Source organism: Budorcas taxicolor, chromosome 2 (genome assembly GCF_023091745.1).
Source record: "Budorcas taxicolor isolate Tak-1 chromosome 2, Takin1.1, whole genome shotgun sequence".
NCBI lineage: Eukaryota > Metazoa > Chordata > Mammalia > Artiodactyla > Bovidae > Budorcas > Budorcas taxicolor.
The window spans coordinates 179,432,883-179,457,347 of record NC_068911.1 but is presented as its reverse complement, the minus strand read 5'-3'; the positions used below and the strand labels follow the sequence as shown (position 1 = coordinate 179,457,347).

The window sequence follows — 24,465 nt, the reverse complement described above, 5'->3', positions numbered from 1 at the left end:
TGTGGGTGCCCTGGCCCCTTTAGAGCTTTTCTGTCCCTCCCTGGCAGGTGCGGAGGACAGGGAGCTCCTGGAACACACTCACGTCTTCCCTGCGGGAGGCTGTGGCACACAGTTAAAGGGGCGGCTTGAATCTCAGTGCTGCGCCTTGGGGCTGAGGCCTCTGGGTCCCCTGGAGCTCCACACGCGGCATTTTAGGAGAGCCCAGATGCTGCCCAGACAGCTTGCCTCGCCTTGCCGCCTTGCCGGGGTGGGCTGAGCTATTTTTTAGCTCCGGGTTCTACACGGGTTATTTCTTCCTGCCCAGAGCTCTCTCTGGGATAAAGTGACAGCCTCTTCGCTGAGGGAGGCAGAGCTTGGGGCAGAAGAGGAGGCTGGAGCCAGGGTGGACCCCTGTGGGCCGCGACCGGGAGGCTCCCTCCACGCGGGCAGACTGCCCGTGGGGGCTGTGTGACCCTTCGCGGGAGAGCCGGGCGTGTGCCAGGGTCCCTCACCTGCCCGCCAGAGCAGCCGAGGGCTGCAGCCATGGCCGCCTCAGGGTCCTGTCCCCTCTCCCAGCCACGTGCTCCGGACTCACCGGAGGAAGAACCTGGTCTTTGGGGAGCGAGTTGGTAACAGTGGTCCCGCCCACCGCACCCCTCCTCTGATCACCGCCTGGGCCTCTTCCCAGGTGGGTTTTGGGGAGCCGCCTCCTGCATGGCTTGGCCCTGAGTCTGTGCAGTTCTCAGGGAGGGGCCGTCCTGGCTGAGGCTGGGTTCCGCCGGGCCTGGCGTGCGGGCCCCTGGGCCTCGGCTGCCTCCTCCCTGCCCCTGAGGGTGGAGGTGGGGCAGGCCTCGGGGCTGGTGTGGACTGGCCTTCCCTCACTCACGAGAAAGTGTGTGTCGAGGTCTGCTGTGTGCCAGGCGCTGCTCCAGGGCTGTGGATGGAGCGGTGGGTGTAAACGATGACGTCCATGTTTTGGTCAGTGCAAGCAGCTGGATGTATAGACACCTGGAGGGTTAAATACCATGAAGACGAGGAGAGCAGAGGCCGAGGACACGGTGTGCTGTGGGCACGCGTGTGCTGTTGGAGAAGCGGGTGCTTGGAGGGCCTCTGACAGCGGCCTTGGAGTAGAGCCCCGACGCGGTGCAGGAGGTGCCCCTGGGTGTGACTGCGGAAGAGTGTTTCGGGCAGAGCAGCCAGCCGGGGCAGGGCTGCTGGTGGTCCAGTGGTTAGGGACCCACCTGCCAATGTAGGAGACACCGGTCTGCTCCCTGGACTGGGAAGATCCCACATGCCACGGAGCAAGGAAGCCTGGGCCCCACGATGATGGGCCTGTGCCCCGGAGCCCGGGACTACAGCTGCTGAGCCCGTACACCCTGGAGCGTGTGCTGCACAAGGGAAGCCTCCCCAGTGGGCAGCCCGCACACTGCAGGGCAGAGACGATCCAGGCAGTAGTGGGGACCCGGCACAGCCAGGAACAAGCAAGCAAAGCCGCCAGTGCAGACACCCTGAGGTAGGGCGCGCGAGAGCCTGCACGTGGCCCTGGTGACTCTGGAGGAGAAGCTGTGGAGAGAAGTAGGGTTTTAAGTCAGGGAGGGCGGGGAGGGACTCATCAGGTGGGGTCTTGTAGGCCAGGGTGAGGAGTCCGGTTTCCACTGTGAATGAAGTAGGCATTTGAGGGTTTGAGCGGAGGAGTGGCTCTGCTGCTGGTTGGGGACAGAGTGCGTCGGGTGAGGGGTGAAGGGGGAGCAGGAGGCCCGTCAGGGGCTGTGCTGATGGCCCTCAAGGTGATGGCACTTTGGAGGGGGTGGTGGAAGGGGGAGTGGCCAGGAGTGGTCAGATTCTGGACGCATCGGGAAGGCAGAGCTGCCGAGGTTGGCGGATGGGAGGCACGCAGGTGTGAGGGGCAGAGGAGCCAGGGCTGGGCCCGAGGGGTTCAGCCCGCGCCCCCGGCAGGCCGGGACTGCCGCCAGCTGAGCTGGGACGCTTGGGAGCAGGGAGGGCAGGTGTCGATCCTGGAACGCACCTGCTGAGCAGGCGCACTTCTGGGCAGAAGTCTGGAGCTCCTGGGGAGGTCAGGCTGGCAGTGTGACCATAGAGGTGGTGTTTAAAACCACAGAAATGGGATGTTCCTGGTGGTCCAGTGGCTAAGGCTCCAAGTGGCCCAGTATCTGGAGGTCCTTGGCGCTTTCTGCAGCTTGGACCGTCCATCCTTCACCACGTCCAGTTCCATTAGATTGGAGTCAGACAGACCCAGACTGGAGGCCTGGAGTCAGTCCCCTCTGCTTCCTGGTCCCACCTCGTGTTTCCTGGGCGACTTCGGGAAAGTTGCTTCCCCAGTCTGAACCTCAGCTTCCCCATCCATGAGAAAGACCTTTTGGTCTTCCCTGGTGGCTCAGCTGGTAAAGAATCCGTCCACAGTGAGGGAGACCTGCGTCTGATCCCTGGGTCCGGAGGATCCCCTGGAGAAGAGAAAGGCTGCCCACTCCAGTGTTCTGGCCTGGAGAATCCCATGGACTGTATAGTCCCTGGGGTCACAAAGACTCAGACACGACTGAGCGACTTTGGCTATTCACTTTTTCCAGCCTGGAAATGCTCTGCTGACGGTAGAGCCACGCTGGTACTACATTGCCCGCGAGGAGGGCTTTGGGTGGGGAAACTGAGGCGCAGAAAGGTGAAAGGGTGGTGCAGAGTCCATGCTTCCACGTGTGTGTGCGCGGGTCCATCGTGTGGGCCGCCCAGGAAGTGACCAGGGACGCAGAACGCTCCGATCGGCAGTTTTTCTCCTGGCCCTTTAGCCTGGGGCCTCCTGCCTGGACTGGCGTGCTGGGGACGAAGGGGTTAATGTGCTGGAGGCAGAGGTGGGGGGTGCCTGGAGGAGGAGGAAGGGGAGAAAGAAGGGGAGAAAGAAGGGGAGGGGCTGTTCTGGGGGCTGTGCTGGCTCTGGTTTCCTAGCAACAGCCCCCACGAGTCCCTGCCGCCAGGGGCCTGGTGCGATCCTCTGCCCGGTGGCCCCCTTTGGGTGGCTGTGGAGGGGAACTGCCCCCCACCGGTCCTGCCTGGGGATCCTGGACCCGGAGCGCGCCCAGGAGGTCAGTGCAGGGAGAGGGGACGCTCACCCGGGGCCAAGACAGGGCCTCCATTGTCCGAGGCTCAGCCACTGGCCAGCCTCACCCCTGCCCGCGGCAGGAAGCCCACTGAGCGGCCTGGCGCCCAGCTGGCAGGGAGCGGAGCTGGCGCTGCTGAGCCTCCAGCACTTGAGGCTCCCGTCCGTCACCCCTGCCCTCAGCCACAGTCCGTCTCCGTGACGCCCAGTCCGCGCTGCTCTCCCGTGACAGCCGCCCTGCGCCTCCCCGCGCGCAGCCCAGGGACTCGGCTCAGAGCATCTGTCTCTCTGCCCCCTTTTCCTCGCCTGTTGTGGGAGCCCAGTTGGGCAGGGAGTCTGGTGCACGGCAGAGCTCAGGAGACACCCCCACGACCACTTCCAAGGCGATCGCTGTTTGATCTCATGGGTGGCGAGGGTCCCGGAGGTCAGGCCGGGCGTTCTTGCGTTTGGGCAGCCTGGCCTCCATGGAGCGATCGGCAGGATGGGGCAGTGGGAGCCCCGGGAAGGGGCCTGAAGTCTGTGAAGGCCCCTCGGGCGCCGTCAGACGTCTCTCCTCCTGGACCGGCGTCTGACGGGCGACGAGAAGCAGAGGGTGAGTGCCTGCCTGGGTCTGGCCGGAAGGGCAAGCCGCAGGTTCAGTGTCTGGAGCTGGTCTCTGCGGCCTCAGCGGAGCGCGGTCCACGCGTCTCATCTCCCTCTGTCCGGGACGTGTCCTTGCTGTCGCCCCACCTGTGTTTTCTTGGCTAAGCCCCTGTCTCTCCAGAGGCCCCGTGAGCCAGCACCCTGCACGGTCTGCAGCTAGGGGAGCTGCGTGCGCCGTCCTCCCAGCCCTGGTCCTTCTGGGCAGAGGACCCCCGGGGGAGCGGAGGTCGCCTGCCGGGCCGTGGCCCTCTCCCGGGGCAGGGGCGCCCCAGCCCCCGGGCTCCTTGGTGAGGTGCCCTGGGTAGATGCAGGTCCTCGGCTCTGTTCAGTGAGTGCGTCTCCACGGTGGCCTGTTTGCAGGCCCCGCTGCAGCCCCTGAGAGGAAAGGAAGTGGCCAGCCTAGGCAGGGAGACAGTTCCGACGGGGCGGCAGGCGTCCCATGGTCACCTGTGCTCCTTGGAAACAGCCTTTCTCTGGCGGCACATGTGAGCTCCCAGTTCAGGACTGTGAGCCGGAGCGCAGGGCTGGGGGCTTTCTGGCCACACCATGTGGCACGTGGGGGCCTGGTTCTCTGACCCTCGGCCCCTGCCTTTGAAGCATGGAGTCTTACCTGCCGGACCACCAGGGCAGTGCCCCCTGCAACAGGCCTTCTCAGTGTCCTTTAGAAAATTACTGTGACCGTGCTGGTCTCCGCTGCCGTGTGCGGGCCTTCTCTGGCGTGGTGGACTGGGGCTCGTCGCGGCGGCCCCCAGGCGTCTCCTTGCCGTGGCTTCTCTTGCCGTGGTGCATGGACTCTGGGGCGTGTGGGCTCAAAAGCTGTGGCTGAGCTGGGCTTCGATGAGTGGGCTCAGGAGTCGTGGTCCAGGGGCAGTTGCCTCGAGGTATGTGGAATTTTCCTGGGCTGGGGATCAAACCCGTGTCTCCTGCCTTGGCAGGCGGACTCAACCCCTGGACCTCCAGGGAAGTACCCTCTCTCCCCGCAACACGCACAGGTATTTTTCTAAACCAAGCTTGGGAACCACTGCATAAGATGAGCCTGCGGAGGCCTTGCAGAGGAGCAGAGTCTGGGTTTTAAAGGTTGAGTAGGAGTTTGCTTGTTGGCTCTGAGAGATCTCACTGGAGGGAATAAACAGACCGAGCAAAGACCCAGAGACACAGAACAAGTGGGCTCAGGGATGAGCCTGAAGCTGGAGGCTCAGGCCAGGCCTGGGAGCTGCTGAGTTGGCGGGGAGTTGGCGGGTGGGGACGCGGTGGGGGGGGTGGTGGTAGGGCGGTGGGGTGGTAGTGGGGTGGGGGCGCGGTGGGGGTGGTGGTGGTGGGGCGGTGGGGTGGTGGGGGGGCGGTGGGGAGGGGGGAGCAGGGGGAGTTGGGTTTCATTTTGAGGCGACAGGGAAGAGCCTGAGGGTGTATATTTCGGGACAGTAACTGTGACGGCAGAGTAGGGGGTGGGCCAAGCTCACAGCTGACAAGGGCTGAAAGCAAGCATGGCCCCCGGAGGGTGTGGCTGCAGCAGGGCCCCCCACCCCTATCCCGGTCTCACCTCTGGTCCAGCACTTTCTTCCTGGCTTCCAGGAGATGGACCCGGTGCCTCTGAGGCCAGAGTTGGCGGGGAGGCCAGGCCAGAGCCTGGCCCTTGTTTGGCTCTGTAGGACGGGCTGGCGTCTCCCCTTCCTCTGGCGAGTCTGCAGCCCACCCTCCCCTCCCCAGCTGCACTCTCCCTCCAGCATCCAGCCTTCCCGGTCATCACCCTCCTGGCCTGATTTGTGGCGATCAGAGAGGCTTGCTTGTATGCTTCTCTCGGCCTCATTCGGGCGAGTGGACTGGAGTGGGAGGTGGGAGATGGTCCAGTGCTACAGGGCCCGCCTGCCGGTGCAGACGTTAGAGACCTGGGTTCTACCCTGGGTCGAGGAGAGCCCCTGGAGGAGTATTCTGGCCTGGAGAATCCCATGGACAGAGGAGCCTGGCGGGCTACAGTCCGTGGGGTCGCAGAGCTGGACACGACTGAGCGACTTAGCACGCATGGCCAGTTTCAAGAGCTAGTGAGCAGGGCCCAGTGCAGGCAGCCCGGAGGATGACTTCCTGCTGGGCCTCTGGGTTGGATGCACCTTGAACTCTAGAGGAAGGGCAGGCTGACAAGGCTTTGCTTAAATTAGGGCCTGGGAGACACCTGCTGTGGCAAGCAGGGCTGTTGAGGGTGGAGGCAAGTGTGAATGCGGCTGCTCTCGGGGTTCCGGTCGCTGAACCTGACCTGTTTGGTGGGCACACCCAGAGCTGGGCTGGCCTTTTGCTTCTCTCTCTGCCTGAATGAGCTTGAGAAGCGCTGCCTGGCAGCTTCTCTGGCGGTCCAACGGCTAAGACTCCAAGTTCCCAATGCAGGGCCCCAGGCTTGATCCCTGGTCAGGGAGCTGGATCCCACGTGCCGAAACTAAAGATCCTGGTGCTGCAACAGAGACCCGGTGCAGCCAATTAAAATATTAACAAACAAAAACAAATATTAACAAAGCACAGCCTGCTTCTGGCCATGCTGTGCGGCGCCGCCAGAAAGCGCCGTGTGCAGGGGGGTCTGCATGCCTGTCCAGTGCTGGCGGCCGTTTTGAGAGAGCGATGACCCCCAAGAGCAGAAAGTCTCCTCTGACCCCCCCACCCACGCGGAGGGCTGTGAACGGCACCATGGCGACGGTGGCCAGGTGCGCCGAGAGCTACACCCGCGCGCGCCGCAGCCCTGGGGTCAGGGGCGCAGGTCTCCGCGGGGCAGGCGGGGGGGAGAGGCTAGATTGTAACGGTGGCGAGTGGCGGAGCTGGGGCGTGACCTCTGATCCACCAACGGGTTCCACCCTTTCCGCGCCGCCTTGAGGCCACTGTCTGCTCCGACCTGTGATGTTATTTAGCCTTTCTGAAAATGAGAATGCTTGGGGCGTCCCTGGCAGCCCAGTGGTTAGCACTTTGGCTTCCACGGCGGGGGCTGGGGGCCTGATCCCTGGTCAGGGAGCTCAGAGCCGAGATGCTCACGGTCAAAACACCAAAACGTGAAAGAGAAGCAATATCGTAACAAATTCAATGGACTTTAAAAATGGTCCACATCAAAAAAATCTTTAAAAAATGAGAACGCTTATCTTCATCTTCCCTGCTTGTAATGCTCGCTGTAGAAGAGCTCCAAACTTCAGAAGAATGGACGGAGAGTGGGGAGGAAGCCTGCGGAGCCCTGCACCCTAGTGAGCACTGCTCACGCCCCTTGGTGCGCTTCCCCCTGCCCTCCCTCCCTGCGCTTTAGGGGAACCCCTGGATGTGGGCCATCCGAGCCGCTCTTGGTTTTCAGTCGACTTCCCTCCCCAGCCAGGCTGCCTCTTCTGCCAGAGACCGGCCGGCAGGAAGGTTCTGGGTTGCTTTTCAGAGAGAGGCTCGTTTTAAGGGCATCACAGCACATTTCTCCTGGCTCAGCCTCCCTCCCTGAAGCTTCCAGGCCACGCGCAGCTCAGGGGAGACCTTTAAGAAACTAAACAAGGGACTAGTCAAGCAACCCCACCTGCTTCTTCCGCACGCTCACACCCATGCCCCGCTCCTGGCCCTGCCAGCCTGTGGCGTCCTCTGGGCGGGGGCTGTCCTGCCCACTTTAACGGAGATGTAGCCCGAAGCCCTGGGGGGCCAAGGGGAGGCCTGAGGTCCCACCGCGCAGATGAGGTGGAACCCCGCCTGGAGATGGGTCTGACTTTGCCCAGGTTCCCGCTGCTTGAAGCCCTCGGGTTCCCCCCAAGCCTCCTCCAGGGTCTCTTGCGCTCCTGGGGTGTGGAATCCAGACACGTGGTCCCAGTCACTGGTTCCGTTTTGGTGGTGACATTAAGAACGGGCATCTTGGCACTGACCGAGCCTGCCAGGGCTCTGAGGCTGAGCTCGGGTGCTGCTGGGAGTCCCGTGGGCGAGGCACCAGGACCCCAACTTTATAGACGAGGACACTGAGGCTCAGCTCACCTGCCAGTGGGGAAGACACTTCCAGCCTGGGTCCCAAGGCAGAGCTTGGTCGTCACAGCCTGTGCCCTGGATGCTAATGACAGCTGAAGAATGGTGGGTCCCAAGGACCCTTCCAAGAGTGTTACCTGTATTTACCCTTAATTTTCTTGAGGACCCCACGAAGTCGGTCCTTTTTAATCCCCATTTTGCAGATGAATAAACTGAGGCCCAGAGGTGGTGTTAAATAGCTCATCCGAGTGTGATAGCCCCTGAGCAGTGGGGCCTAGGCGGTATCAGGTAGCTAGCCTTGAACTCTGTGCTGACTGCTGTGCCAGGAGGGTCTCTCACAGGGCCCCTGGCTGCTCTGAGCCTGCCCTTCTCACTCGCTCGCCCTGAGCTGTGGCACACACGCACAGAACGGTCGCCGTGGGCTCTGGGTGTGCCGGGGGCTTGGTGGCGTGTGTCCTTGCCTGGGGAAGAGAGAAGTGAAAACAGATGTCTGTTTGGCTACTCGAGTTAATCATTGCGCCTTGGGCTGTGTGCTAGGTCGCTTCAGTCGTGTCCGACTGTTTGCGACCTTATAGACGGTAGCCCGCCAGGCTCCTCTGCCCATGGACTTTCCCAGGCAAGAACACTGGAGTGGGTTGCCATTTCCTCCTCCAGGGCATCTTCCCGACCCGGGGATCGAACCCACGTCTCTTAAATCTTCCCCAATCCTTTGCTGAGAGTTTTCAGCGTGGGACTGAAAGACGCAGTCACGCACTTTGTGGAAAGCAGTTGGCTTTTAATCAGAATGGAAAGTGCAATGCTCTGACCCAGCCCATCCCGCCTAGGAGGGTGCCCCACAGGTTCACGCATCCATGGCTCAAGGCCAGGTGTGTGGAGAATGGTTCGTAGCATCAAAGCCTGGAAACAACCTCGGCGTCCGCTCTGGGATTATGTCAGTCGCGGGAGACACCGCCCCCAGCACTCTGCAGGTATTAAGATGCGAGACCGATGCCGATGCGCCTGCTGTTCCAAAGTGACCCTGGAGCTTCTCCAGCAGAAGCAGCGGTTGCTAGGCTTCCCGGGCGACGCATTGGTCGAGTCTGCCGTCCCCCTGCGGCGGTTGCGGGTTCAGTCCCTGGTTGGGGGGCTCCTGATAGGTCCCCACATACTGCACGTGGCCAAAAAGGAGGAGCTGCTGAGGGAAGTAAACCAGACAGGGAAAGACAAGTATGTCATGTCACTCATGTGAAGTCTTAAAAAACTGACACAAATGAATTTTTTAACAAAACAGATGTAGACAGCAAAGTTACAGTTATCAAAGGGGAAAGCGGGGGTGGACGGCTAGATCAGGGGTTTGAGATTGACGCGCTACTGTGTGTAAAAGGGGCTTGCCCGTGGCTCAGGGGCAAAGAGTCCGCCTGCTCGCAGAGGACAATGCAAGAGGCGCCAGTTCGATCCCCGGGTTGGGAAGATCCCCTGGAGGAGAAAATGGCTACCCGCTCCAGTACTCTTGCCTGGAGAATCCCATGGACAGAGGAGCCTGGTGGGTCACAGTCTGTGGATCGCCAAGAGCTGGACCCCACTGAATTGACCTACGTGTACGCACGTGTATTAAATACATAAACAGTCTGTATAGCACAGGGACCCATTCGATATTGTGCAGAAACCTATAATGGAAAGAATCTGGAAGCGAATAGATGTGTGTGTGTGCACACATGTGTGCCTGAGTCACTTTGCTGCACACCGGAGCATCGTGAATAGACCGTGTGTGTGCTAAGCCGCTTCAGTCGTGTCCGACTCTTTGCGACCCCGTGGACGGTAGCCCGCCAGGCTCCTCTGTCCGTGGGATTCTCCAGGCAAGAACACTGGAGTGGGTTGCCATTTCCTCCTCCAGGGCATCTTCCCGACCCGGGGATCGAGCCCACGTCTCTTAAGTCTCCTGCATTAGCAGGCGGGTTCTTTACCCCTAGTGACGCCGGAGAAGCCGTAAATAAACTAAACTTGAGTTTTGAAAAGAGTGGTTGTACCACAGGGAAGGTGCAGCGTGCTTCCTTCTGTATGAAGCAAGGCATCTGCACAGATGGACAGGCTGGTGCACACACGACATAGTTCCGGAAGGATTCACAGAAACGTGTAACGGCGGTCACTCCCAGGGAGTCTGAGAGACTGACTTCCATTGTACAGCCTCAGCCTCTGTGTTGTTTGGACTTTGAGAGACAGTGGACACGGTGGTTATATAATGAGCACACGCGGGGGTCCATGGACCGGATTCATGCCCTGGCTCTGCCGGTCACCAGCTGTGTGATCTTGGGCTGCTTCACTTATCCCCTCTGGGCCTCGTTTTTGTCCTAATTTGGATGAATAGATATTAATATTTGTAAAGCGCTCAGAATAAGGTCTGAGGTATAGTAGGCACTGCATAGATGTTTGCTATTATTAATCAGTTGCTATTTACGTGCATTCTATTTTTATTTAGAAAGCCAGCTATTGTAAACAGAGGCTTTAGGGTTGGAAAGGAAAACAGGCAGGCAGCCAGTCTGCAGCAGGCACTGATTAAAAAGGAGGGTTTGGAGCTTTCCCTCCAGGGTTGAGCCCCTCCTCCTCAGGGACTTCTAGACAAAGTGCCCCCAGCTCAGACTCAGGGGTGCAGAGAGGGAGTGGGGAGAGCTCGGGCGGGGCGCGCCTGGCAAGGTTGCTCCAGGGCCCAGGAAGCCCAGAGGAGGCTCTGGCGGCTCGGTGGCGGGCTCCTCCACTGTCAGGCCTGGAGATACTGCCCCCTGCTCCGAGCGCTTGGGGTCCTCCCCGATCTGGAGCCACCTGCGTCCACGAAGCCCTTTCCTTCCCTCACACCCACGTGCCCACCGGCCAAGCTCGGGGGCGGCGCAGGGGGAGACGAGAGAGAGAGTGGACGGCCTTCGGTGGGGCCCGTGGGGCGGGGGTGGCTCTGGGGCACCCATGGTGACTGGGCAGCCAGGCGCAGGAAGCGTCCGGCCCACGCCTGTGACCCTTCAGGCTGATCCGGTTCTGGAACGCGGGGGCTGAGCACGATCCTGGCATCCGAGGCTGGAGCTCCCCTGCCGGCCAGAGGGGCCACCTGTGAGCCCAGCTTGGCGGCGTGGGCTGGGCACAGGGAGGCCTGGGCCGGGTGGTGGGTGGCCGTCCTGCAGCTGCTGGTCTCTCTGCGGGTTAATGATTCACCGTGCTTGCGCCGTCCTGGGCTCCCGAAGCTGCTGGGAAATGGGCTGAGAGCGGCCGGCTGGCATGCACCCGTCGGTTGCGAGCCGGTGACCCCTCTCTGTGGCTGGAACTTTGGCCTTGAACGCCCTCTAATCAGATTCCTGGCCTTCTTTTCACAGGCGAGCGGCTGGACAGTGCTGGTCTGAGCTGGGCCCCGTCTGATGGCTTCCTCCCGTCCTCCGCAGGCTGCCGCAGGTACGGTCCTCTTGCCCGGCGTCCACCCGGGGCCTCTGACCCTGGGTGTGGATCTGGCCCCACGGGCGGTTAGCTGGATGCCTTGGGCCAGTGGCCTCTGCAACAGGGAAATGATAGGAAGTGGGCTCTGGGCAGGGGCTGGAGCCTCTTCGCCTGTCCACCTGAGGGCCCCTGGGGAGATGAGCAGAACCTGGGGCTGGCGTCGTCGGGGGTGAAACTAAGAACTGAGAGTAGGAGATAGGGCCGGGGGCTCTGCCCATCCACCCCCACCTGCTGAGGTTCCCGAGCCGGGCCGCCTGGCCGTGGTGGGGTGGCCAGAGTCGGCAAAAAAAAGGAAAAACACGCACTTATGCTGAAAAAAAAGTTTCATAGAAATTCAGTTTGATGTCCTGTGTTTTTACGTGGCGATCCTAACACTGGGGGCTTGGATGGTGCTGGTAGATCTGGGCCCCGGAGGAGCTGGGCTCGAGGCCGTCTGTCCCACTGGGCCCAGCCTCCCGTCCTCTCGTTCTTCCTGGGGGATGGCCGACGGCAGAATGGTAACGAGCAAGGGCTGCTTCTCGAGTCCAACCAGCCCAGTGGCTTGGTGTCTCTCTGGCTGTCTCATCGCCCACAAGCGTGGTGTTAATAACGACAGCCTCTCCCGTGATTGCAGGGTTTAGGTACAGGTGGGGCTCCAGCGTGTGCTAATCAATGGCTCACTGCCTGGGAAATGTCATCACTGGGGCATTGGCAGGACCGGCTGCCCGTGCCCCGCTCTGAACCCCGGGGCCGAGCCCAGGAGGAATCTCTTCCCCCTTGAACCTCCGTGTCCTTCTCCGCAGGGTAGGGGACCAGCATGCTGGGCCCGCCTCCTCCATAGCGTGGGCTGGCTTCCTGGGTCCCGGCCCCCTGGACTCACTGGGGGCTCACTGGGGTTGGCTCTGCGGGGAAGGGGAATGTCCAGGAACATCACAGGTGTGTGTGGCTCCGCCCAGTCCTGCCGTCTGTCTGTCTGGGTGGGGAGAGCGCAGTTCAGCTCTCAGTCACCCAGGGATGATGGGCTGTCTGACTTTCCTTCTGATAAGGTGCCACAGCTGGTTGCCTGGGTCTCAGGATCCTGGGAACAGAGTCTGGGGGAAAGGGCATTTCCTGATTCATGGTTCCAGGATGTCCCCACTCCCCGTCATCAGCAGCCTGCACCCTTTCTCCTCCACACCGAGGGGCCAGGCGTGCAAACTGAGAGCAGAATTACCTTATGATGAAATCAACTCAGTTTCATTAAGCAAGCGTTTGGTGGGTGTATCTGATGTTACAGGCTGACATCTGGTTGAAGCAGGCTCTTGGCCACTCTTTCCGATTCTCTGAGTGCTTCACACCATCTTCCCAAATAAATTCACCCCCCCCTTGCAGCCGTGTTCTTACCCCGTCGTCCTCAGTCGCGTCTCCGCTCTGACTGGGCCCCTCACTGTTGCTCTCTGCTCCTGCTGTGGCCCCGGCCGCCCCCCAGCCTGAGCCTTTCAGGCCCTTGCTCACCCTCTCGGGCCCCGTACAGGGGCAGCCTGGTGCCAGAGCTGTGCCCCAGGCCCTGGCGGGCTCAAGCCTCTCCTCTCTTTAGCACTGACTCAGTCTTCGGGGTTTTATGTTTTCCTCTGGTCAGACCTGCCTGCCTCGCCCTGCAGTGAACTCCTTGACATTGCGGGACTGTGTCTCACTTTTGTTTCAATCTTCTGGCCCAGGGGCTCCTGGGAACAGTTCACTGGATACTGTACAATCTATATGGTCTGACCAGTCCATCCTAAAGGAACTCAGTCCTAAATATTCATTGGAAGGACTGATGCTGAAGCTGAAACTCCAATACTTTGGCCATCTGATGCGAAGAACTGACTCACTAGAAAAGACCCTGATACTGGGAAATATTGAAGGCAGGAGGAGAAGGGGACGACAGAGGATGAGATGGCTGGATGGCATCACCGACTCGATGGACGTGAGTCTGAGTGAACTCCGGGAGTTGGTGATGGACAGGGAGGCCTGGCGTGCAGCAGTTCATGGGGTCGCAGAGAGTCGGACACGACTGAGCGGCTGAACTGAACTGAACTGAACTGAATGATTGCTGGGCTGACCGAAGCTATTTGCATTTTTTTTTTAATTTAGTGTTTACTTGGCTGTGTCGGGTCTTGTTGCGGCGCGCAGCCTCTCTGTCGTGCAGGCAGGAGCTTCGGTTGTGACGTGTGGACTCTCTCGTTGTGGCGACTGGCTCGGCCGCGTGGCGCACGGGCTTGGCTGCTCTGCAGCGCGTGGGAGCTTGGCTCCCTGACCGGCTCCCTGCACCTGCTGCATCGCAGTGTGGATCCTTAACCGCTGGGCCACGAGGGAAGTCCTGCTGTTTGTGCTCAGCTGGCTCGGTAAAGAACCCGCCTGCCAATGCAGGAGGCCCAGGAGATGCTGCTTCGACCTCTGCGGGGGGAAGATCCCCTGGAGGAGAACATGGCAACCCACTCCAGTATTCTCGCCCGGAGAATCCCTTGGACAGAGGAGCCTGGGGGGCCACAGTCTGTACGGTCACAAAAAGTCAGACACGACTTAGCAACTCAACCACAACAACAACAAAGAGAGAAAATAGAAAAGTAACCTAAGTCCCTGGACACAGCCTGGGGGCTGGGTCGCCTGGGGCTGGGCCTGGTCTGTGGATAGGGAGGCAGCCTCCATCCCACCTGGGGTCAGGGCCTGGGCTATATGACTCAAAGCAATAATAACAGTCATCACGATGACGACTGGGGCTTCCCCGACGGCTCAGTGAGTAAAGAGGCCGCCTGCAGTGCAGGAGACACAGGAGATGCGGGTTTGATCCCTGGGTTGGGCCGATCCCCTGGAGGAGGCAATGGCAACTCACTCCAGTACTCTTGCCTGGAGAATCCCCCGGCAGGGGAGCGTGGAGGCCTACAGTCCAGAGGGTCGCACAGACTCAGGCGCGACTGAGTGAACACAGCAACAGGGTAACGACGCGACAGTGCTGATGAGCAGAGCCGGGTCGTGAGAGGCGCTCGCGCTCAGCCTGCGAGCCCCGGGCTTCCGGGTCCTGAGAGGCGCTCGCGCTCAGCCTGCGAGCCCCAGGCTTCCGGGATGCCCTAGTGCGGGCCGGTCCATCCCTCCTCCCAGCGCTCTGTCAGGCAGTTACTCTTGCTGTTCGCATTAGACGGACCGGGAAACTGCAGCCTGAGGGTGAGATAACCGGCTCGCACCCAGCAGCCAGTATGTAGGAGAGCTGGGGTCCGAACCCAGGCTAGTCACTGCAGGGATGCAGGCTGCGTGCAAAGGGAATCCTTCCCACCATCCGCCCAGCGGACTCAAGTGGGCAGGACCGTGGGCCCTGAAGCCTCCTTGGTCAGGACAGGTCTGACTCTGGTAGCCCAGAAATAGTCATGGGCAGGGACTTCGTGGTCACTTATTCCAGTATTTTTAAAAATAACTTCCTGTATTTATTTGTTTTCGGCTCTGCTGGATGTTCCTGGCTGTGCGGGCTCTCCTCTAGTTAGTTGAGGCGAGCCGAGGCCTCTCCCAAGTTCTGGCCTGTGGGCTTCTCTCTCTCTCTTTAAAATTCTATTTATTCCGTATTCACGCCTGTGCTGGTCCTCCCGGCTGTGCGGGCTCTCCTCTAGCTGCGGGCACAGGCTCCTCCCCACAGCGGCCTCTCTTCTTGCGGAGCACAGGCCCCGTCGAGCTTCAGCAGCTGTAGGTGCAGAGGCTTCGTTGCCCTCTGGCATCTTCCCAGGCCAGCGGTCGAGCCCCTGGCCCCTGCATCGGCAGGCGGACTCTCAGCCACGGGACCACCTGGGTGTCCAGGCTTCTCGCCGCGGTGGCTTCCCGGGTCGTGGAGCGCCGGCTGCAGGGCGCCCAGCAGCACGTCAGCAGTGGCCGTGCAAGGGCTCAGTGACTGGGGCCCCCGGGCTCCCGAGCACGGGCTCAGTAGCTCCACGGCACGTGGGATCCTCCTGCACCAGAGACTGAACCCGTGTCTCCTGCACTGGCAGGCAGGTTCTTCGTCACTAAGCCACTGGGAAGCCATATTCCAGTATTTTTTAAATCGTTTATAATCGCAGCCCACAGACCTGCTGATAGGAGCGTACGTGTGTGTTCACCAAGTCCTTATTCCGTGCCTGTCTTGTGCTGGGCACAGTACCAGATGCTGGGAGTACACAGTGACTGAAACACCCGGCCTCAGGAGGCGTGCGCTCTGGTAGAGGAGACAGACAGAAAGATGGGGAAAAGAACATGCCACATGCTGATAAGGGCCGCAGAGATAAGGAAAGCAGGCAAGGCGCCTCAGGAGCCCTAGCTGTCACCGTGGGCAGTTCTGGTCCCCCGGAAGCCTCGGTGGGAGGTGACAGGTGGTAAACAGACCTGGAGGCCCCCAAGGGCGGGAGACGCTCCCTGGGGCAAGGGCAGCCTGGACCCCAGGACTGAGGTGCAAAAGCCCCGAGGCAGTAGCAGAGCGGCCGCTGGCGTGGCCCAGCAAGGAGGGCCACACGGCTGCAGGGGAGTGAGCAGGGGTGAGTGCTGGGAGGGTCTGCGCTACAGACTGTATGTATGTGTGTGCTGAGTGCATAAATCCAGAACGGAAGGGTCAACAGCAGCCTCCAAAGTAAAACCACGTGTGAGTTTATTAATAGTGTGGTGGTGGCTGAGCCGTCAGGTCAGGTCTGACTCTTGCTACGCGATGGGCTGCAGCCCACCAGGCTCCTCTGAGTGCAGTCCTCCGGGCAAGAGTCCTGGAGTAGGTTTGTCGTTTCCTTCTGCAGGGATCTTTCCAACCCAGGGATCGGACTCAGGTCTCTTGTGCTCAGGCGGGTCTCCCGCGTCGCAGGCGGATTCTTTACCGACAGCCACTAGGGAATTAGTGTTATAAAAATTTAAAAAAGATCTTCAGTAAGCAGCTCATAAAGCAAAAAGCTTCCTGGGAGCCCCCTAATTGATTTTATGACCCACCAGTGGGTTGAGAACCGTTTGAAGGTCACTAATCTGGCCTCTGGATCTCTTCCTGAATTCAGCATCACGGGGCCAAGAGTGCAGGGGCTCAGGAGAGACTTCCAGGAGGCCACTGGGCTGAGCGGAGGGTGGGAAGCAAGGCAGACCAGGGTTCAAACCTGGCTCCCCACTTTCAGCTGGTGACTGGGTGCTTCGCCTCACCTCGAGAAATCTCTGTGGCCTCGTGTAAAGCGGGGGTGGTTGGGAGGCTTCGGCAAGAGTCCCGTGGGCTCATCGCAGGCCCTGAGTGTCTGCTTGTCCGCCGCTGGGGGAGGAGCTCGTGCCCCTGGCCACGTCACCGCCCAGAGGAGTCCACCCCGACGGCCTGGGCCTTAGGGTCCCCCCAGCTCCCAGGAGCAGGGGCTGCATCCCCGCCTCCTTGGTCTTGTTTCGGTCATCACCCCCGGGAGTCAGGGAGGTGGGGTGAGCCCCGGCTTTCTGCTGTGCTCACACAGTGGAGGAAGGGGCTGCTGCTTTTTCTTCTTTAAGATTTTTTTTGATGTGGACCATTTTTCAAAATGTTTTTATTGAATTTGTCACAATATTGCTCCTACATTTTTATGTCCCCCTCCACCCCCCCGCTTTGGTCACACGGCACGTAGCATATTAGCTCCATGAGCAGGCATTGAGCCCACACCTCCTACATTGGAAGGCAAAGTCTTAGCCACTGGACCGCCAGGGAAGTCCCCGAAGGGGCTTCTTGAATTTCATATACTTGCACCTGAAACATTCTGCTCTGGAAATCCCCCCAGTCACTGTGGATTTTTGGGTTTTTCTGGTCAGAGAGACTCCCAGAATCTGATACGCCCATCTGTCCATCTGCTGGTCTGTCCACTTGCCTCTCTGCTCCATCCACCTCCCCACCCACTTGCTTATCAAGGCATCTATGAACAGCCCTGTCCTCAGGGATCTCGGGCTGGGAGGGGCCAGAAAGTACGATAGGTGTCATTGTGTAACATGGGGGCAGTGTGCCGAGAGCTGGGGCAGTGTGCCAAGAGCCACATATGCTCCAGCGCTTCTCCACTGGGGACAGTTTCGTCCCCCAGGGGACATTTGGCTGGCAGTGTCTGCAGACACTTTTGGTTGTCACAGCTGGAGGGCAGAGGCCAGAAAGGCTGGTACATCTCCTGTAGCGGCCCCAACACAGAGACCTCGCAGCCTGGGCTGAGAAACCCTGACCTACATCTTGGGTCACATTCACGGCAGCTTTATCAGGTAGGTGCCCTTTCATCCTCTGCCTTACAGGGGAAGAGACGAAGGTTCAGAGGGGTGAAAGGCACTCGGACAGGACCCGGCGGGCCCAAACCTCATGCCCTGAACTGTGTGACGGGTTGTGAGCGGGCTGCTCAGGGCAGCCCAGGGGTGATCAGCTTTAGACTTAACCTAGTCGCTCTGTCCTTGGGTTTTAGAGTGTGTTTGGACGAGGTAGCTTGTTCAGTCCCTAAGTCGTGTCTGAGGTTTGCACGAGCCAGGGAGATGGGCTAAATGAACACTTGAGGTTCTGTTTGGCGTCAGATTCCAGGAAAGAAGTCTTCCAGGGAAGAAGACTGGGAGGCCTCGGCCAGATGAAACGGGTGGGAAGGCGAGGGCTTGCGATGCCCTTGAGGATGGAGAGTCCATTTCTTCACCCGTTTAGTGAAAGTTTCTGAGTTATCTCTGTTAGTTGCTCAGTCGTGTCAGACTCTTTGTGACCCCGTGGACTGTGGCCCGCCAGGCTTCTCTGTCCGTGGAGTTGTCCAGGCAGGAATACTGGAGTGAGTTGCCATTTCCTTCTTCCAGGGATCTTCCCGACCCAGGGATCAAACCTGGGCCTCCCACACTGTGGGCAGATTCTTTGCCGTCTGAGCCACCTGGGAAGCCCCAGATTCCACTTGCTGACTAAGAAAAAGTGCACAGCTTAGAAACTGAGGACTGTGCTTTACTCGGAGGGCTTGCTGAGGACTGGGACCCTGCAGGATGCTCTCAGGCAGCTCTGAGGGTCTGCAGAGGGCAGGGAGGAGCCAGGGTGCGTGGCAGTGTCCGCAACGAAGCCCAGGGCGTGAGACCCTCAGAAGAGCACTGTTCAGGAAAACCAGGCCCCTCAGGCCGATGAATTCAGCACTCTTCAGTGTGTGAGAGACGCGAGAGGCTGGGCTCGTCGACATCACCTCTTCGGAGTGCGCTTCAGCTCTCTGCAGCCGCGTCCTGTTCTTTCCCCGGAATCCCCCCAGGGCGCCATCCGGGTGCCGCGCGTCTGATGCCCTGATGGCTGTCATACCCTTTGTTTACCCAGCTGGCTGGTGACGTTCATCTACTCACCCCAGGCCGGGACCTGTCCCCTTCAAGGGGGCAGAACAAATCGTCACACGTGTTACAGGAGCAGATGAACAAACCAGGAGGCAAAGACAGAGAGTGGATGTGGGCAGGGGGCCGTCCCCGCCTGAGTTGAGCTTTGAGGGACGACGAGGCAGACCTGGCCCCGAAGGGTGTCTCCCAGGAGGGAGAAGCAGGCTCTGAGGCCGGGAAGCCCTCCAGGCTGGGAGCGCGGCCCCCAGCCCCGCCGCAGCCGGTCTGTGTCCTGGCACCCCGAACTGGCTGTCTTCAGGCTCCAGACACTTCCAGACAGCTGCTCCCTGCCCTGTGCACGCAAAACACAGCTCAGGGTGCCGAGCAAGCCTGGCTGTGCTCATTTGCACGTATGCAAAATGCACAGATGGAAACACACATGTGAAAACACACCCAAAGGTGTGTGCCCGACCCCCCGCCCCAGGCAGATGCATTTACAAACTCCCGCTTGCTTACAAAATAGGGAAATGGAAAGCAAGAAAGTCAAAGGCTCCCTTGCATTCGAGCCCAGATGCACTCACCTCGGAAGCTTGTCCCTGCCCTCCGCCGACTGCCCGTCTGTTTAGAGTCCCAACCCACCCCCAGGCCGCTCAGGAGACAGGAGAGCCCCTTGCCCTCACGTGGGTTTGATCTCGTCCCTGGGACCTGCCCTCACTCGGACCCCAGCTGCTCCCCACTTGCAGCCGTCTCTCTGGACCAAACACAAACGCGGAGACCCTGCCACGGGCTAACTCCTCCTTCCTTCCAGGAGATCGACTGCTTCCCGGAGGCCCAGGCCCCTCCCCCGAGGCGGAAGAGGACCCTGGCGAGGCCTTTGAGTTTGACGACAGCGAGGATGATGAGGACACCAATGCCGGCCCGGCCGTCCCAGGCGCAGCGCAGGAGACAGAGGCAGACACACCCCTGAGCCACTTGGACTCCGCCCCCGTCGCTGGTAAGGTGCTCTGGGAGCCTGATGTCTTCACGGCTCAGGGTCTGCAGGACTCCAGGGGGCTCAGGGCCGCCTGGAGGCTTCCAGCTCCCCGTGATGCCGCCTCATGCTGTCCCCAGGACGCGGGGACCAAAGAGAGACCGCTGGGCGGAAGCTGCGTCCCGTCGCCTCCCTTGGGCCCTGGAGATTCCTAGCATGCCTGCAGCATCTGGTGCGCTCTCGCATGGCGAAAATGGAAGCGACTGGCCATTGGTCGTGCTTCGGGGACAGTTACTGCCCAGGGCTTGTTTCTCCCAAGCTCCCCCTCCCCGCAGCTCCTTCCAGGGAGTCACCCCAGCCGGAGCAGCCTCTCCCAGAGCCCTGTGGGCGGGAAGGCCCCGATAAGACCCGTGTGAAACCAGCCTCTGTCCTCAGGAGGGACTGGGGACTAAACCAGCAGGAACTTCCTGCAGGCTTGGGGGCAAGGAGCTCCTTGGGGAGCTGAGGGTGGGGGCAGGCAAGAGCTGGCAGGGGGACCAGTTCTGGTAGAATGTGGGCCGTGGCCACAGGGTGGGGTCTGGCAGGACAGGCAGGGGAGCTTAATGACAGTGTGGGGCTGGGGGAGGCCGGGGAGGGGGTGGGGTGTGCTGAGTCCCTTGGGCCGCCGGCCTCATGGATGCTCCTGTTCACCTCCCGCAGACCTAGAGCCCAAGCCAGAGCCCGCACGGCCTCAGACACAGTAAGTGAGCCTCCTTCCTTTGCTTTGGCAGCTGGGAAACGGGGAGAGACTGGGCGGGACGTGTGAGAAGGGGTGGAGCTGGAGCCACGGGGGCTCAGGGCAGTCCTTGGCTAAGGACCTACTGGGCCAGAAAGGAGAGGTCAGTCCTGAAACATGTTACTTTTTCCTTTATTTTCCCCACAAGCCTGTGAAATAGAAAGCAGGTCTTGCTCCACACCCTGGCTTTGTCCTTTGCCAGCTGTGTGGCTGGAAGGAGTCACAGAAACACTCCAAAGTCAGGTTGTGTGCGTCAGTCACTCAATTGTGTCCAGTTCTTTGGGACCCCCGTGGACCGCAGCCCGCCAGCCTCCTCTGTCCTTGGGGATTCTTGAGGCACGAATTCTGGAGTGGGGTGCCATTCCCTTCTCCAGGGGATTTTTCCCGACCCAGGGATTGAACCCGGGTCCCCTGCGCTGCAGGCAGATTCTTTACCATCTGAGACACCAGGGAAGCCCCCAGAGTCACACTGTTGGTAAGCAAGATGGAAGCAGTGAAGTGTCCCTTCCACTGGGCTGTAGCTGGGAATTAACAGGCCCGCTGGCGTGGTCTTTGCTGTCCTGTGTATTCTGCTCCCTTTCCTGTGACTCGTCGGGGACTCTGCCCCTCTCCGCCTGGGAGCCTGCCTGAGGCAGGGCAGCCTGATGGCTAGAAGTCTGGGTGTTACGTCATCCTCTGGGCCCAGCGCTGGCCACAGTCCTGGTGTCAGTCTCAGTCTTCCAGGCCTTGGTTTTCTCATCTGTAAAGTGGGCCATTGCCACCTCCACAGAAGAATGAAGACCTGCTGGGTCAGACAGCCGGAGACACTGCAGGCACCCAGTCGAGGCAGTTTTACCACTGTTTTGCCTGTGATCTGGGCAAGTTGGACGGTGCCTTTGGGGGTTGGGGGCCATGCAGCCCAAGGCCTCTACGAGCTCTGGTCACAGCTGCTCACTACCAGACTTTGGGGGCCTGGGGCTTTAGAGAGTCCTTTCCCCTGGCAGCTCAGATGGTGAAGAATCTGCCTGAAATGCGGGAGACCTGCGTTCAATCCCGGGGTCAGGAAGACTCCCTGGAGAAGGGAATGGCAACCCACTCCAGTATTCTTGCCTGGAGAATCCCATGCACAGAGGAGCCTAGTGGGCTACAATCCATGGGGTCTACAGTCCAGGGGGTCACAAAGTATGGGACATGACTGAGTGGTCATACTTCTAAGGAAAGCCTCAGTGGTTGATGGCCCCGGCATCTGGGACCTTGAGTTTAAATCCTGGTTGCTTGGGTTGGGAGGTAGGCACGATCTGAGCCTCCTTTTGTTTTCTGGGAGTGAGCTGAACCTGGGGAGCTGACCCTCAGGCAGGTGTTGCCAACCTGGAGGTGCAGGCTGTGGCCGGGAGCCCCTGGAGCCGAGGCAGTTCTGGATAAAAATTCAAGCCTAGGGCAGCTCGTTTGTGCTCATCTGCCTGTTGGAGTGGGTGGCCCCGGGAGGGTTTCTGCTGAGCCTGCCCCTACGTGACTAATTACATCCAGAAGTAGGGGCCAGGCGCTCCTCCCTGATTGGAGACCTGAAATGAATCAGTGCTTCTGCACTGGCCTGGCAGTCCCTTCCTGGGTGACCTCCCAGGGGTTGTGTCCCTCCAGGGTGAGCCAGGTATGCAGCCACCTGGAAACTCCATCTGGGCAGGGATACAGACACGCCCAGGTGGGACACAGGAGACGGGGTGCTGATGGGGAGGGGCTGGGGAAGGGAACGTGAATTCACCGGTGGAGAGAGGGAAGGGGTCTGTGTATACAAGGAAGCCACTGAGCGGGCACACGTGTGTGTGTGTGTGTGTGTGTGTGTGTGTGTGAAAGAGAGAGAGAAAAGCGGTGTGGGCAGCCAGCCAGGGCTCCCCTCCCAGGGGGCTGGCTCTTGGCTTTTCTCCGGACACCCTCACTCCCTGGTCTCTGGGTCAGGACACGGCTTTTCTCCGGCCACCCTCATTCCCTGGTCTCTGGGTCAGGACGCGGCAGCCCGGCCCGGCCCTGCCCACCTCCTCAGTGGGTCCTGGAGGCTTGGTGACGGTGGCCAGAGCAGGTGTCTGGCCGGCACTGGCCCCACCCAGGGGCCTGGTTGCAGTGGCCCCGGAGCTGGTGCAGTGCTCTGTCGAGACGGTTCAGCAGGTCACCGGGTTCTGGGCAGGAGCCCAGCCTCCGCTTTACCCACCGCCCGCCCTCCACCTGCTCCTGGAGTCAGCCTAGCCCCCGTGAGCACCAGCTCCCGGAGCTTCCAGTCCTCCCTGAGTGCTTCACCAGCCGGGTGGCTCTGCGCTGCCTGTGAAGGTCTCCGAGCCCCAGTTTCTGCCTCTGAAAGGTGGAAATGGCATCCTGAGGAATAAGAGGCTGGGAGGGGGAAGCACTCAATAGCCACACCGTGTTTGCTCCTGCCCCGCTCCCGACCAGCCTGGATGTTCCCAATGCCATGGGCCGGGGCGCAGAGGCCCTGTGCACCATGCCGCTGACTCCTGGCTGGGCCTGCAGCGCCAACGGCTGTGGTGGGGCCGGTGGTTAGAGACCCCGCCTGCCCGTGCAGGAGATGTAGGAGACACAGGTTCCACCCCCCGGTCGGGAAGACCCCCGGAGGAGGGCATGGCAACCCACTCCAGTGTTCCTGCAGGAGAATCCCATGGACAGGGGCCTGGCAGGCCACAGTCCATCGGGTAACAAAGAGCCAGACACAAGTAAGGGGACTTAGCATGCATGTGAGGAAGCATCGCTTTGAGATCCCTCACTGGGGCAAACACTCACGCCCCCGCGGAATGTTGACGTCACTGGGAGTCCTGAGACTTCCAGTCCAGCCCCTTCTCTGCAGCCCCGGAGACCGAGGGGCGGGCCTGCCCCCAGGCGCCCAGGGAGCCTCCTCCTCCAGAGTCTCTGAGCCGCTCCCAGCTGCCCTCCCCCCTTCCTGGTCTCCGTTCACTCAAGCTCCAGCTCCTTCTCGGGACGGTGAATGTCCACTCTGGTCTCCTCTGGGAGAAGGGCCAGGCCAGAATGCTTTCCTTCTCTTTGTTATCCGAGAGAAAGGGGAAAAAATTCTTGATTTTCTTCCTTTTTTAAAAAAATGTACCCCAACCTAGTCACTAAGCAAACATTGCTTTGAAAAAAACCAAACTCCTGAGCGGAGGACATTTCACCTCTTTTTTGCACTGCGTTTCCTCCACGGTCCCTGCCCCGAGGCTTGGAAATGGCCTTGGGCTCTGCCTGGCTGCCTGCCTGCCCTCTGGAGCCGCGGGGCTGCCTGACTCCTGAGCCCGTTAGAGTCACTGCCCGCATCCGGCCGGGCTGCTGCCTCAAGGTGAGGGAGGGAGGGAGGCAGGGCCACTCCTCACCTTCCGCATCCCAGGCGGGAGCTCCGAGTGTGAAGTGAGGCCTGGAATCCGGGGTTCCAGGGCCCGGGAGCTTGGTTCTGAGCCTCACGGAGCTGGCCTCAAGTCTCACCTGTTACTCGCCAGCTGTGTGTCACTGGGAAAGTTGTTTTCTGAAAGTTCTTTCTTAATCAATGAAACGGGGATGATAAATCAGTAACACGGGGATAATTCTGTGAGGTGTACATAAATCAACGTTTATTCGGTGCTGTATCCTCCTGGCACGTGTTGGCTGCTCCAGACGTATTTGCTGCTTCTGGGTCCTGGTCTGAATGTGATGTTAGGGAAACTCGCGGGGGTCTGCCTCTGAGGAGTCAGCAGCCCTGGGTCTGATCCATCTCCCTGACTGTCCTACAGAGGATCACAGCTGGGCCGGCTGGGCCTGTGTTACGAGGACGCCTGGGGCCGCCGGGGGCGTCCGGTGACCTGGGCAGGGCCGCTGGGTCCATCTCTGGCCTTGAGGCCCGAGGACATCCCGGTCCCTTCACCTGGAGGGGGGGCGTTGCCTGCTGGAGGCGGCCAGGCTGATGGGGAAGCAGAGTTGAGGGCATTGATGCCGCTGTGCTGTGCCAAGGCCCCTGGGGCGATTTCAGGGTGGTCCCCGCCTCAGTCCAGGGGTGAGGTGGCTGACTGCGTCCACCCTTCACAGTGCCCGGCGGGCTGCGGCCGCCTTCTCTCTCCACAGCGGGCCGTGCTGGCAGATGGCAGCAGCAGCAGCAGCTGATGACGATAGTAGTGGCGGTGGTGACGGTGTTCACTGCGTACGCGGCACCAAGCTCAACGCCCAGTCCCGTTTACGTCTCCCCTCTCTCGGAAGTGGCCAGTTTGCCACCCATTCACACGTGGGGAGAGCTGGGCTCTGCCCCCCGGGAGTCAGACAGACCTGGGCTGCAGATTGATTGTGCCTGTCCGTTCACCGGGGCTTCTCTGAGCAGAGGCCAGTGTTTGACCATCACACTGCCCGCAAGGGTGCACTGGC

At 60.5% G+C, this 24,465-nt stretch overlaps 1 protein-coding gene across 4 annotated transcripts in view; it reads left to right on the top strand.

Annotated features, from left to right (window-relative positions):
• The window catches only part of ARHGEF10L (Rho guanine nucleotide exchange factor 10 like), a 164,842-nt gene that overhangs the window by 30,919 nt on the left and 109,458 nt on the right, over nt 1-24,465 (top strand). For all 4 annotated transcript variants that reach the window (XM_052636257.1, XM_052636255.1, XM_052636256.1 and 1 more), the window contains exons 2-4: nt 11,017-11,092; nt 19,170-19,355; nt 20,031-20,070. In XM_052636257.1, coding sequence (XP_052492217.1) covers nt 11,059-11,092; nt 19,170-19,355; nt 20,031-20,070 — 260 coding nt within the window. In that variant the 5' untranslated portion in view covers nt 11,017-11,058. The remainder of the gene's footprint in view (nt 1-11,016; nt 11,093-19,169; nt 19,356-20,030; nt 20,071-24,465) is intronic.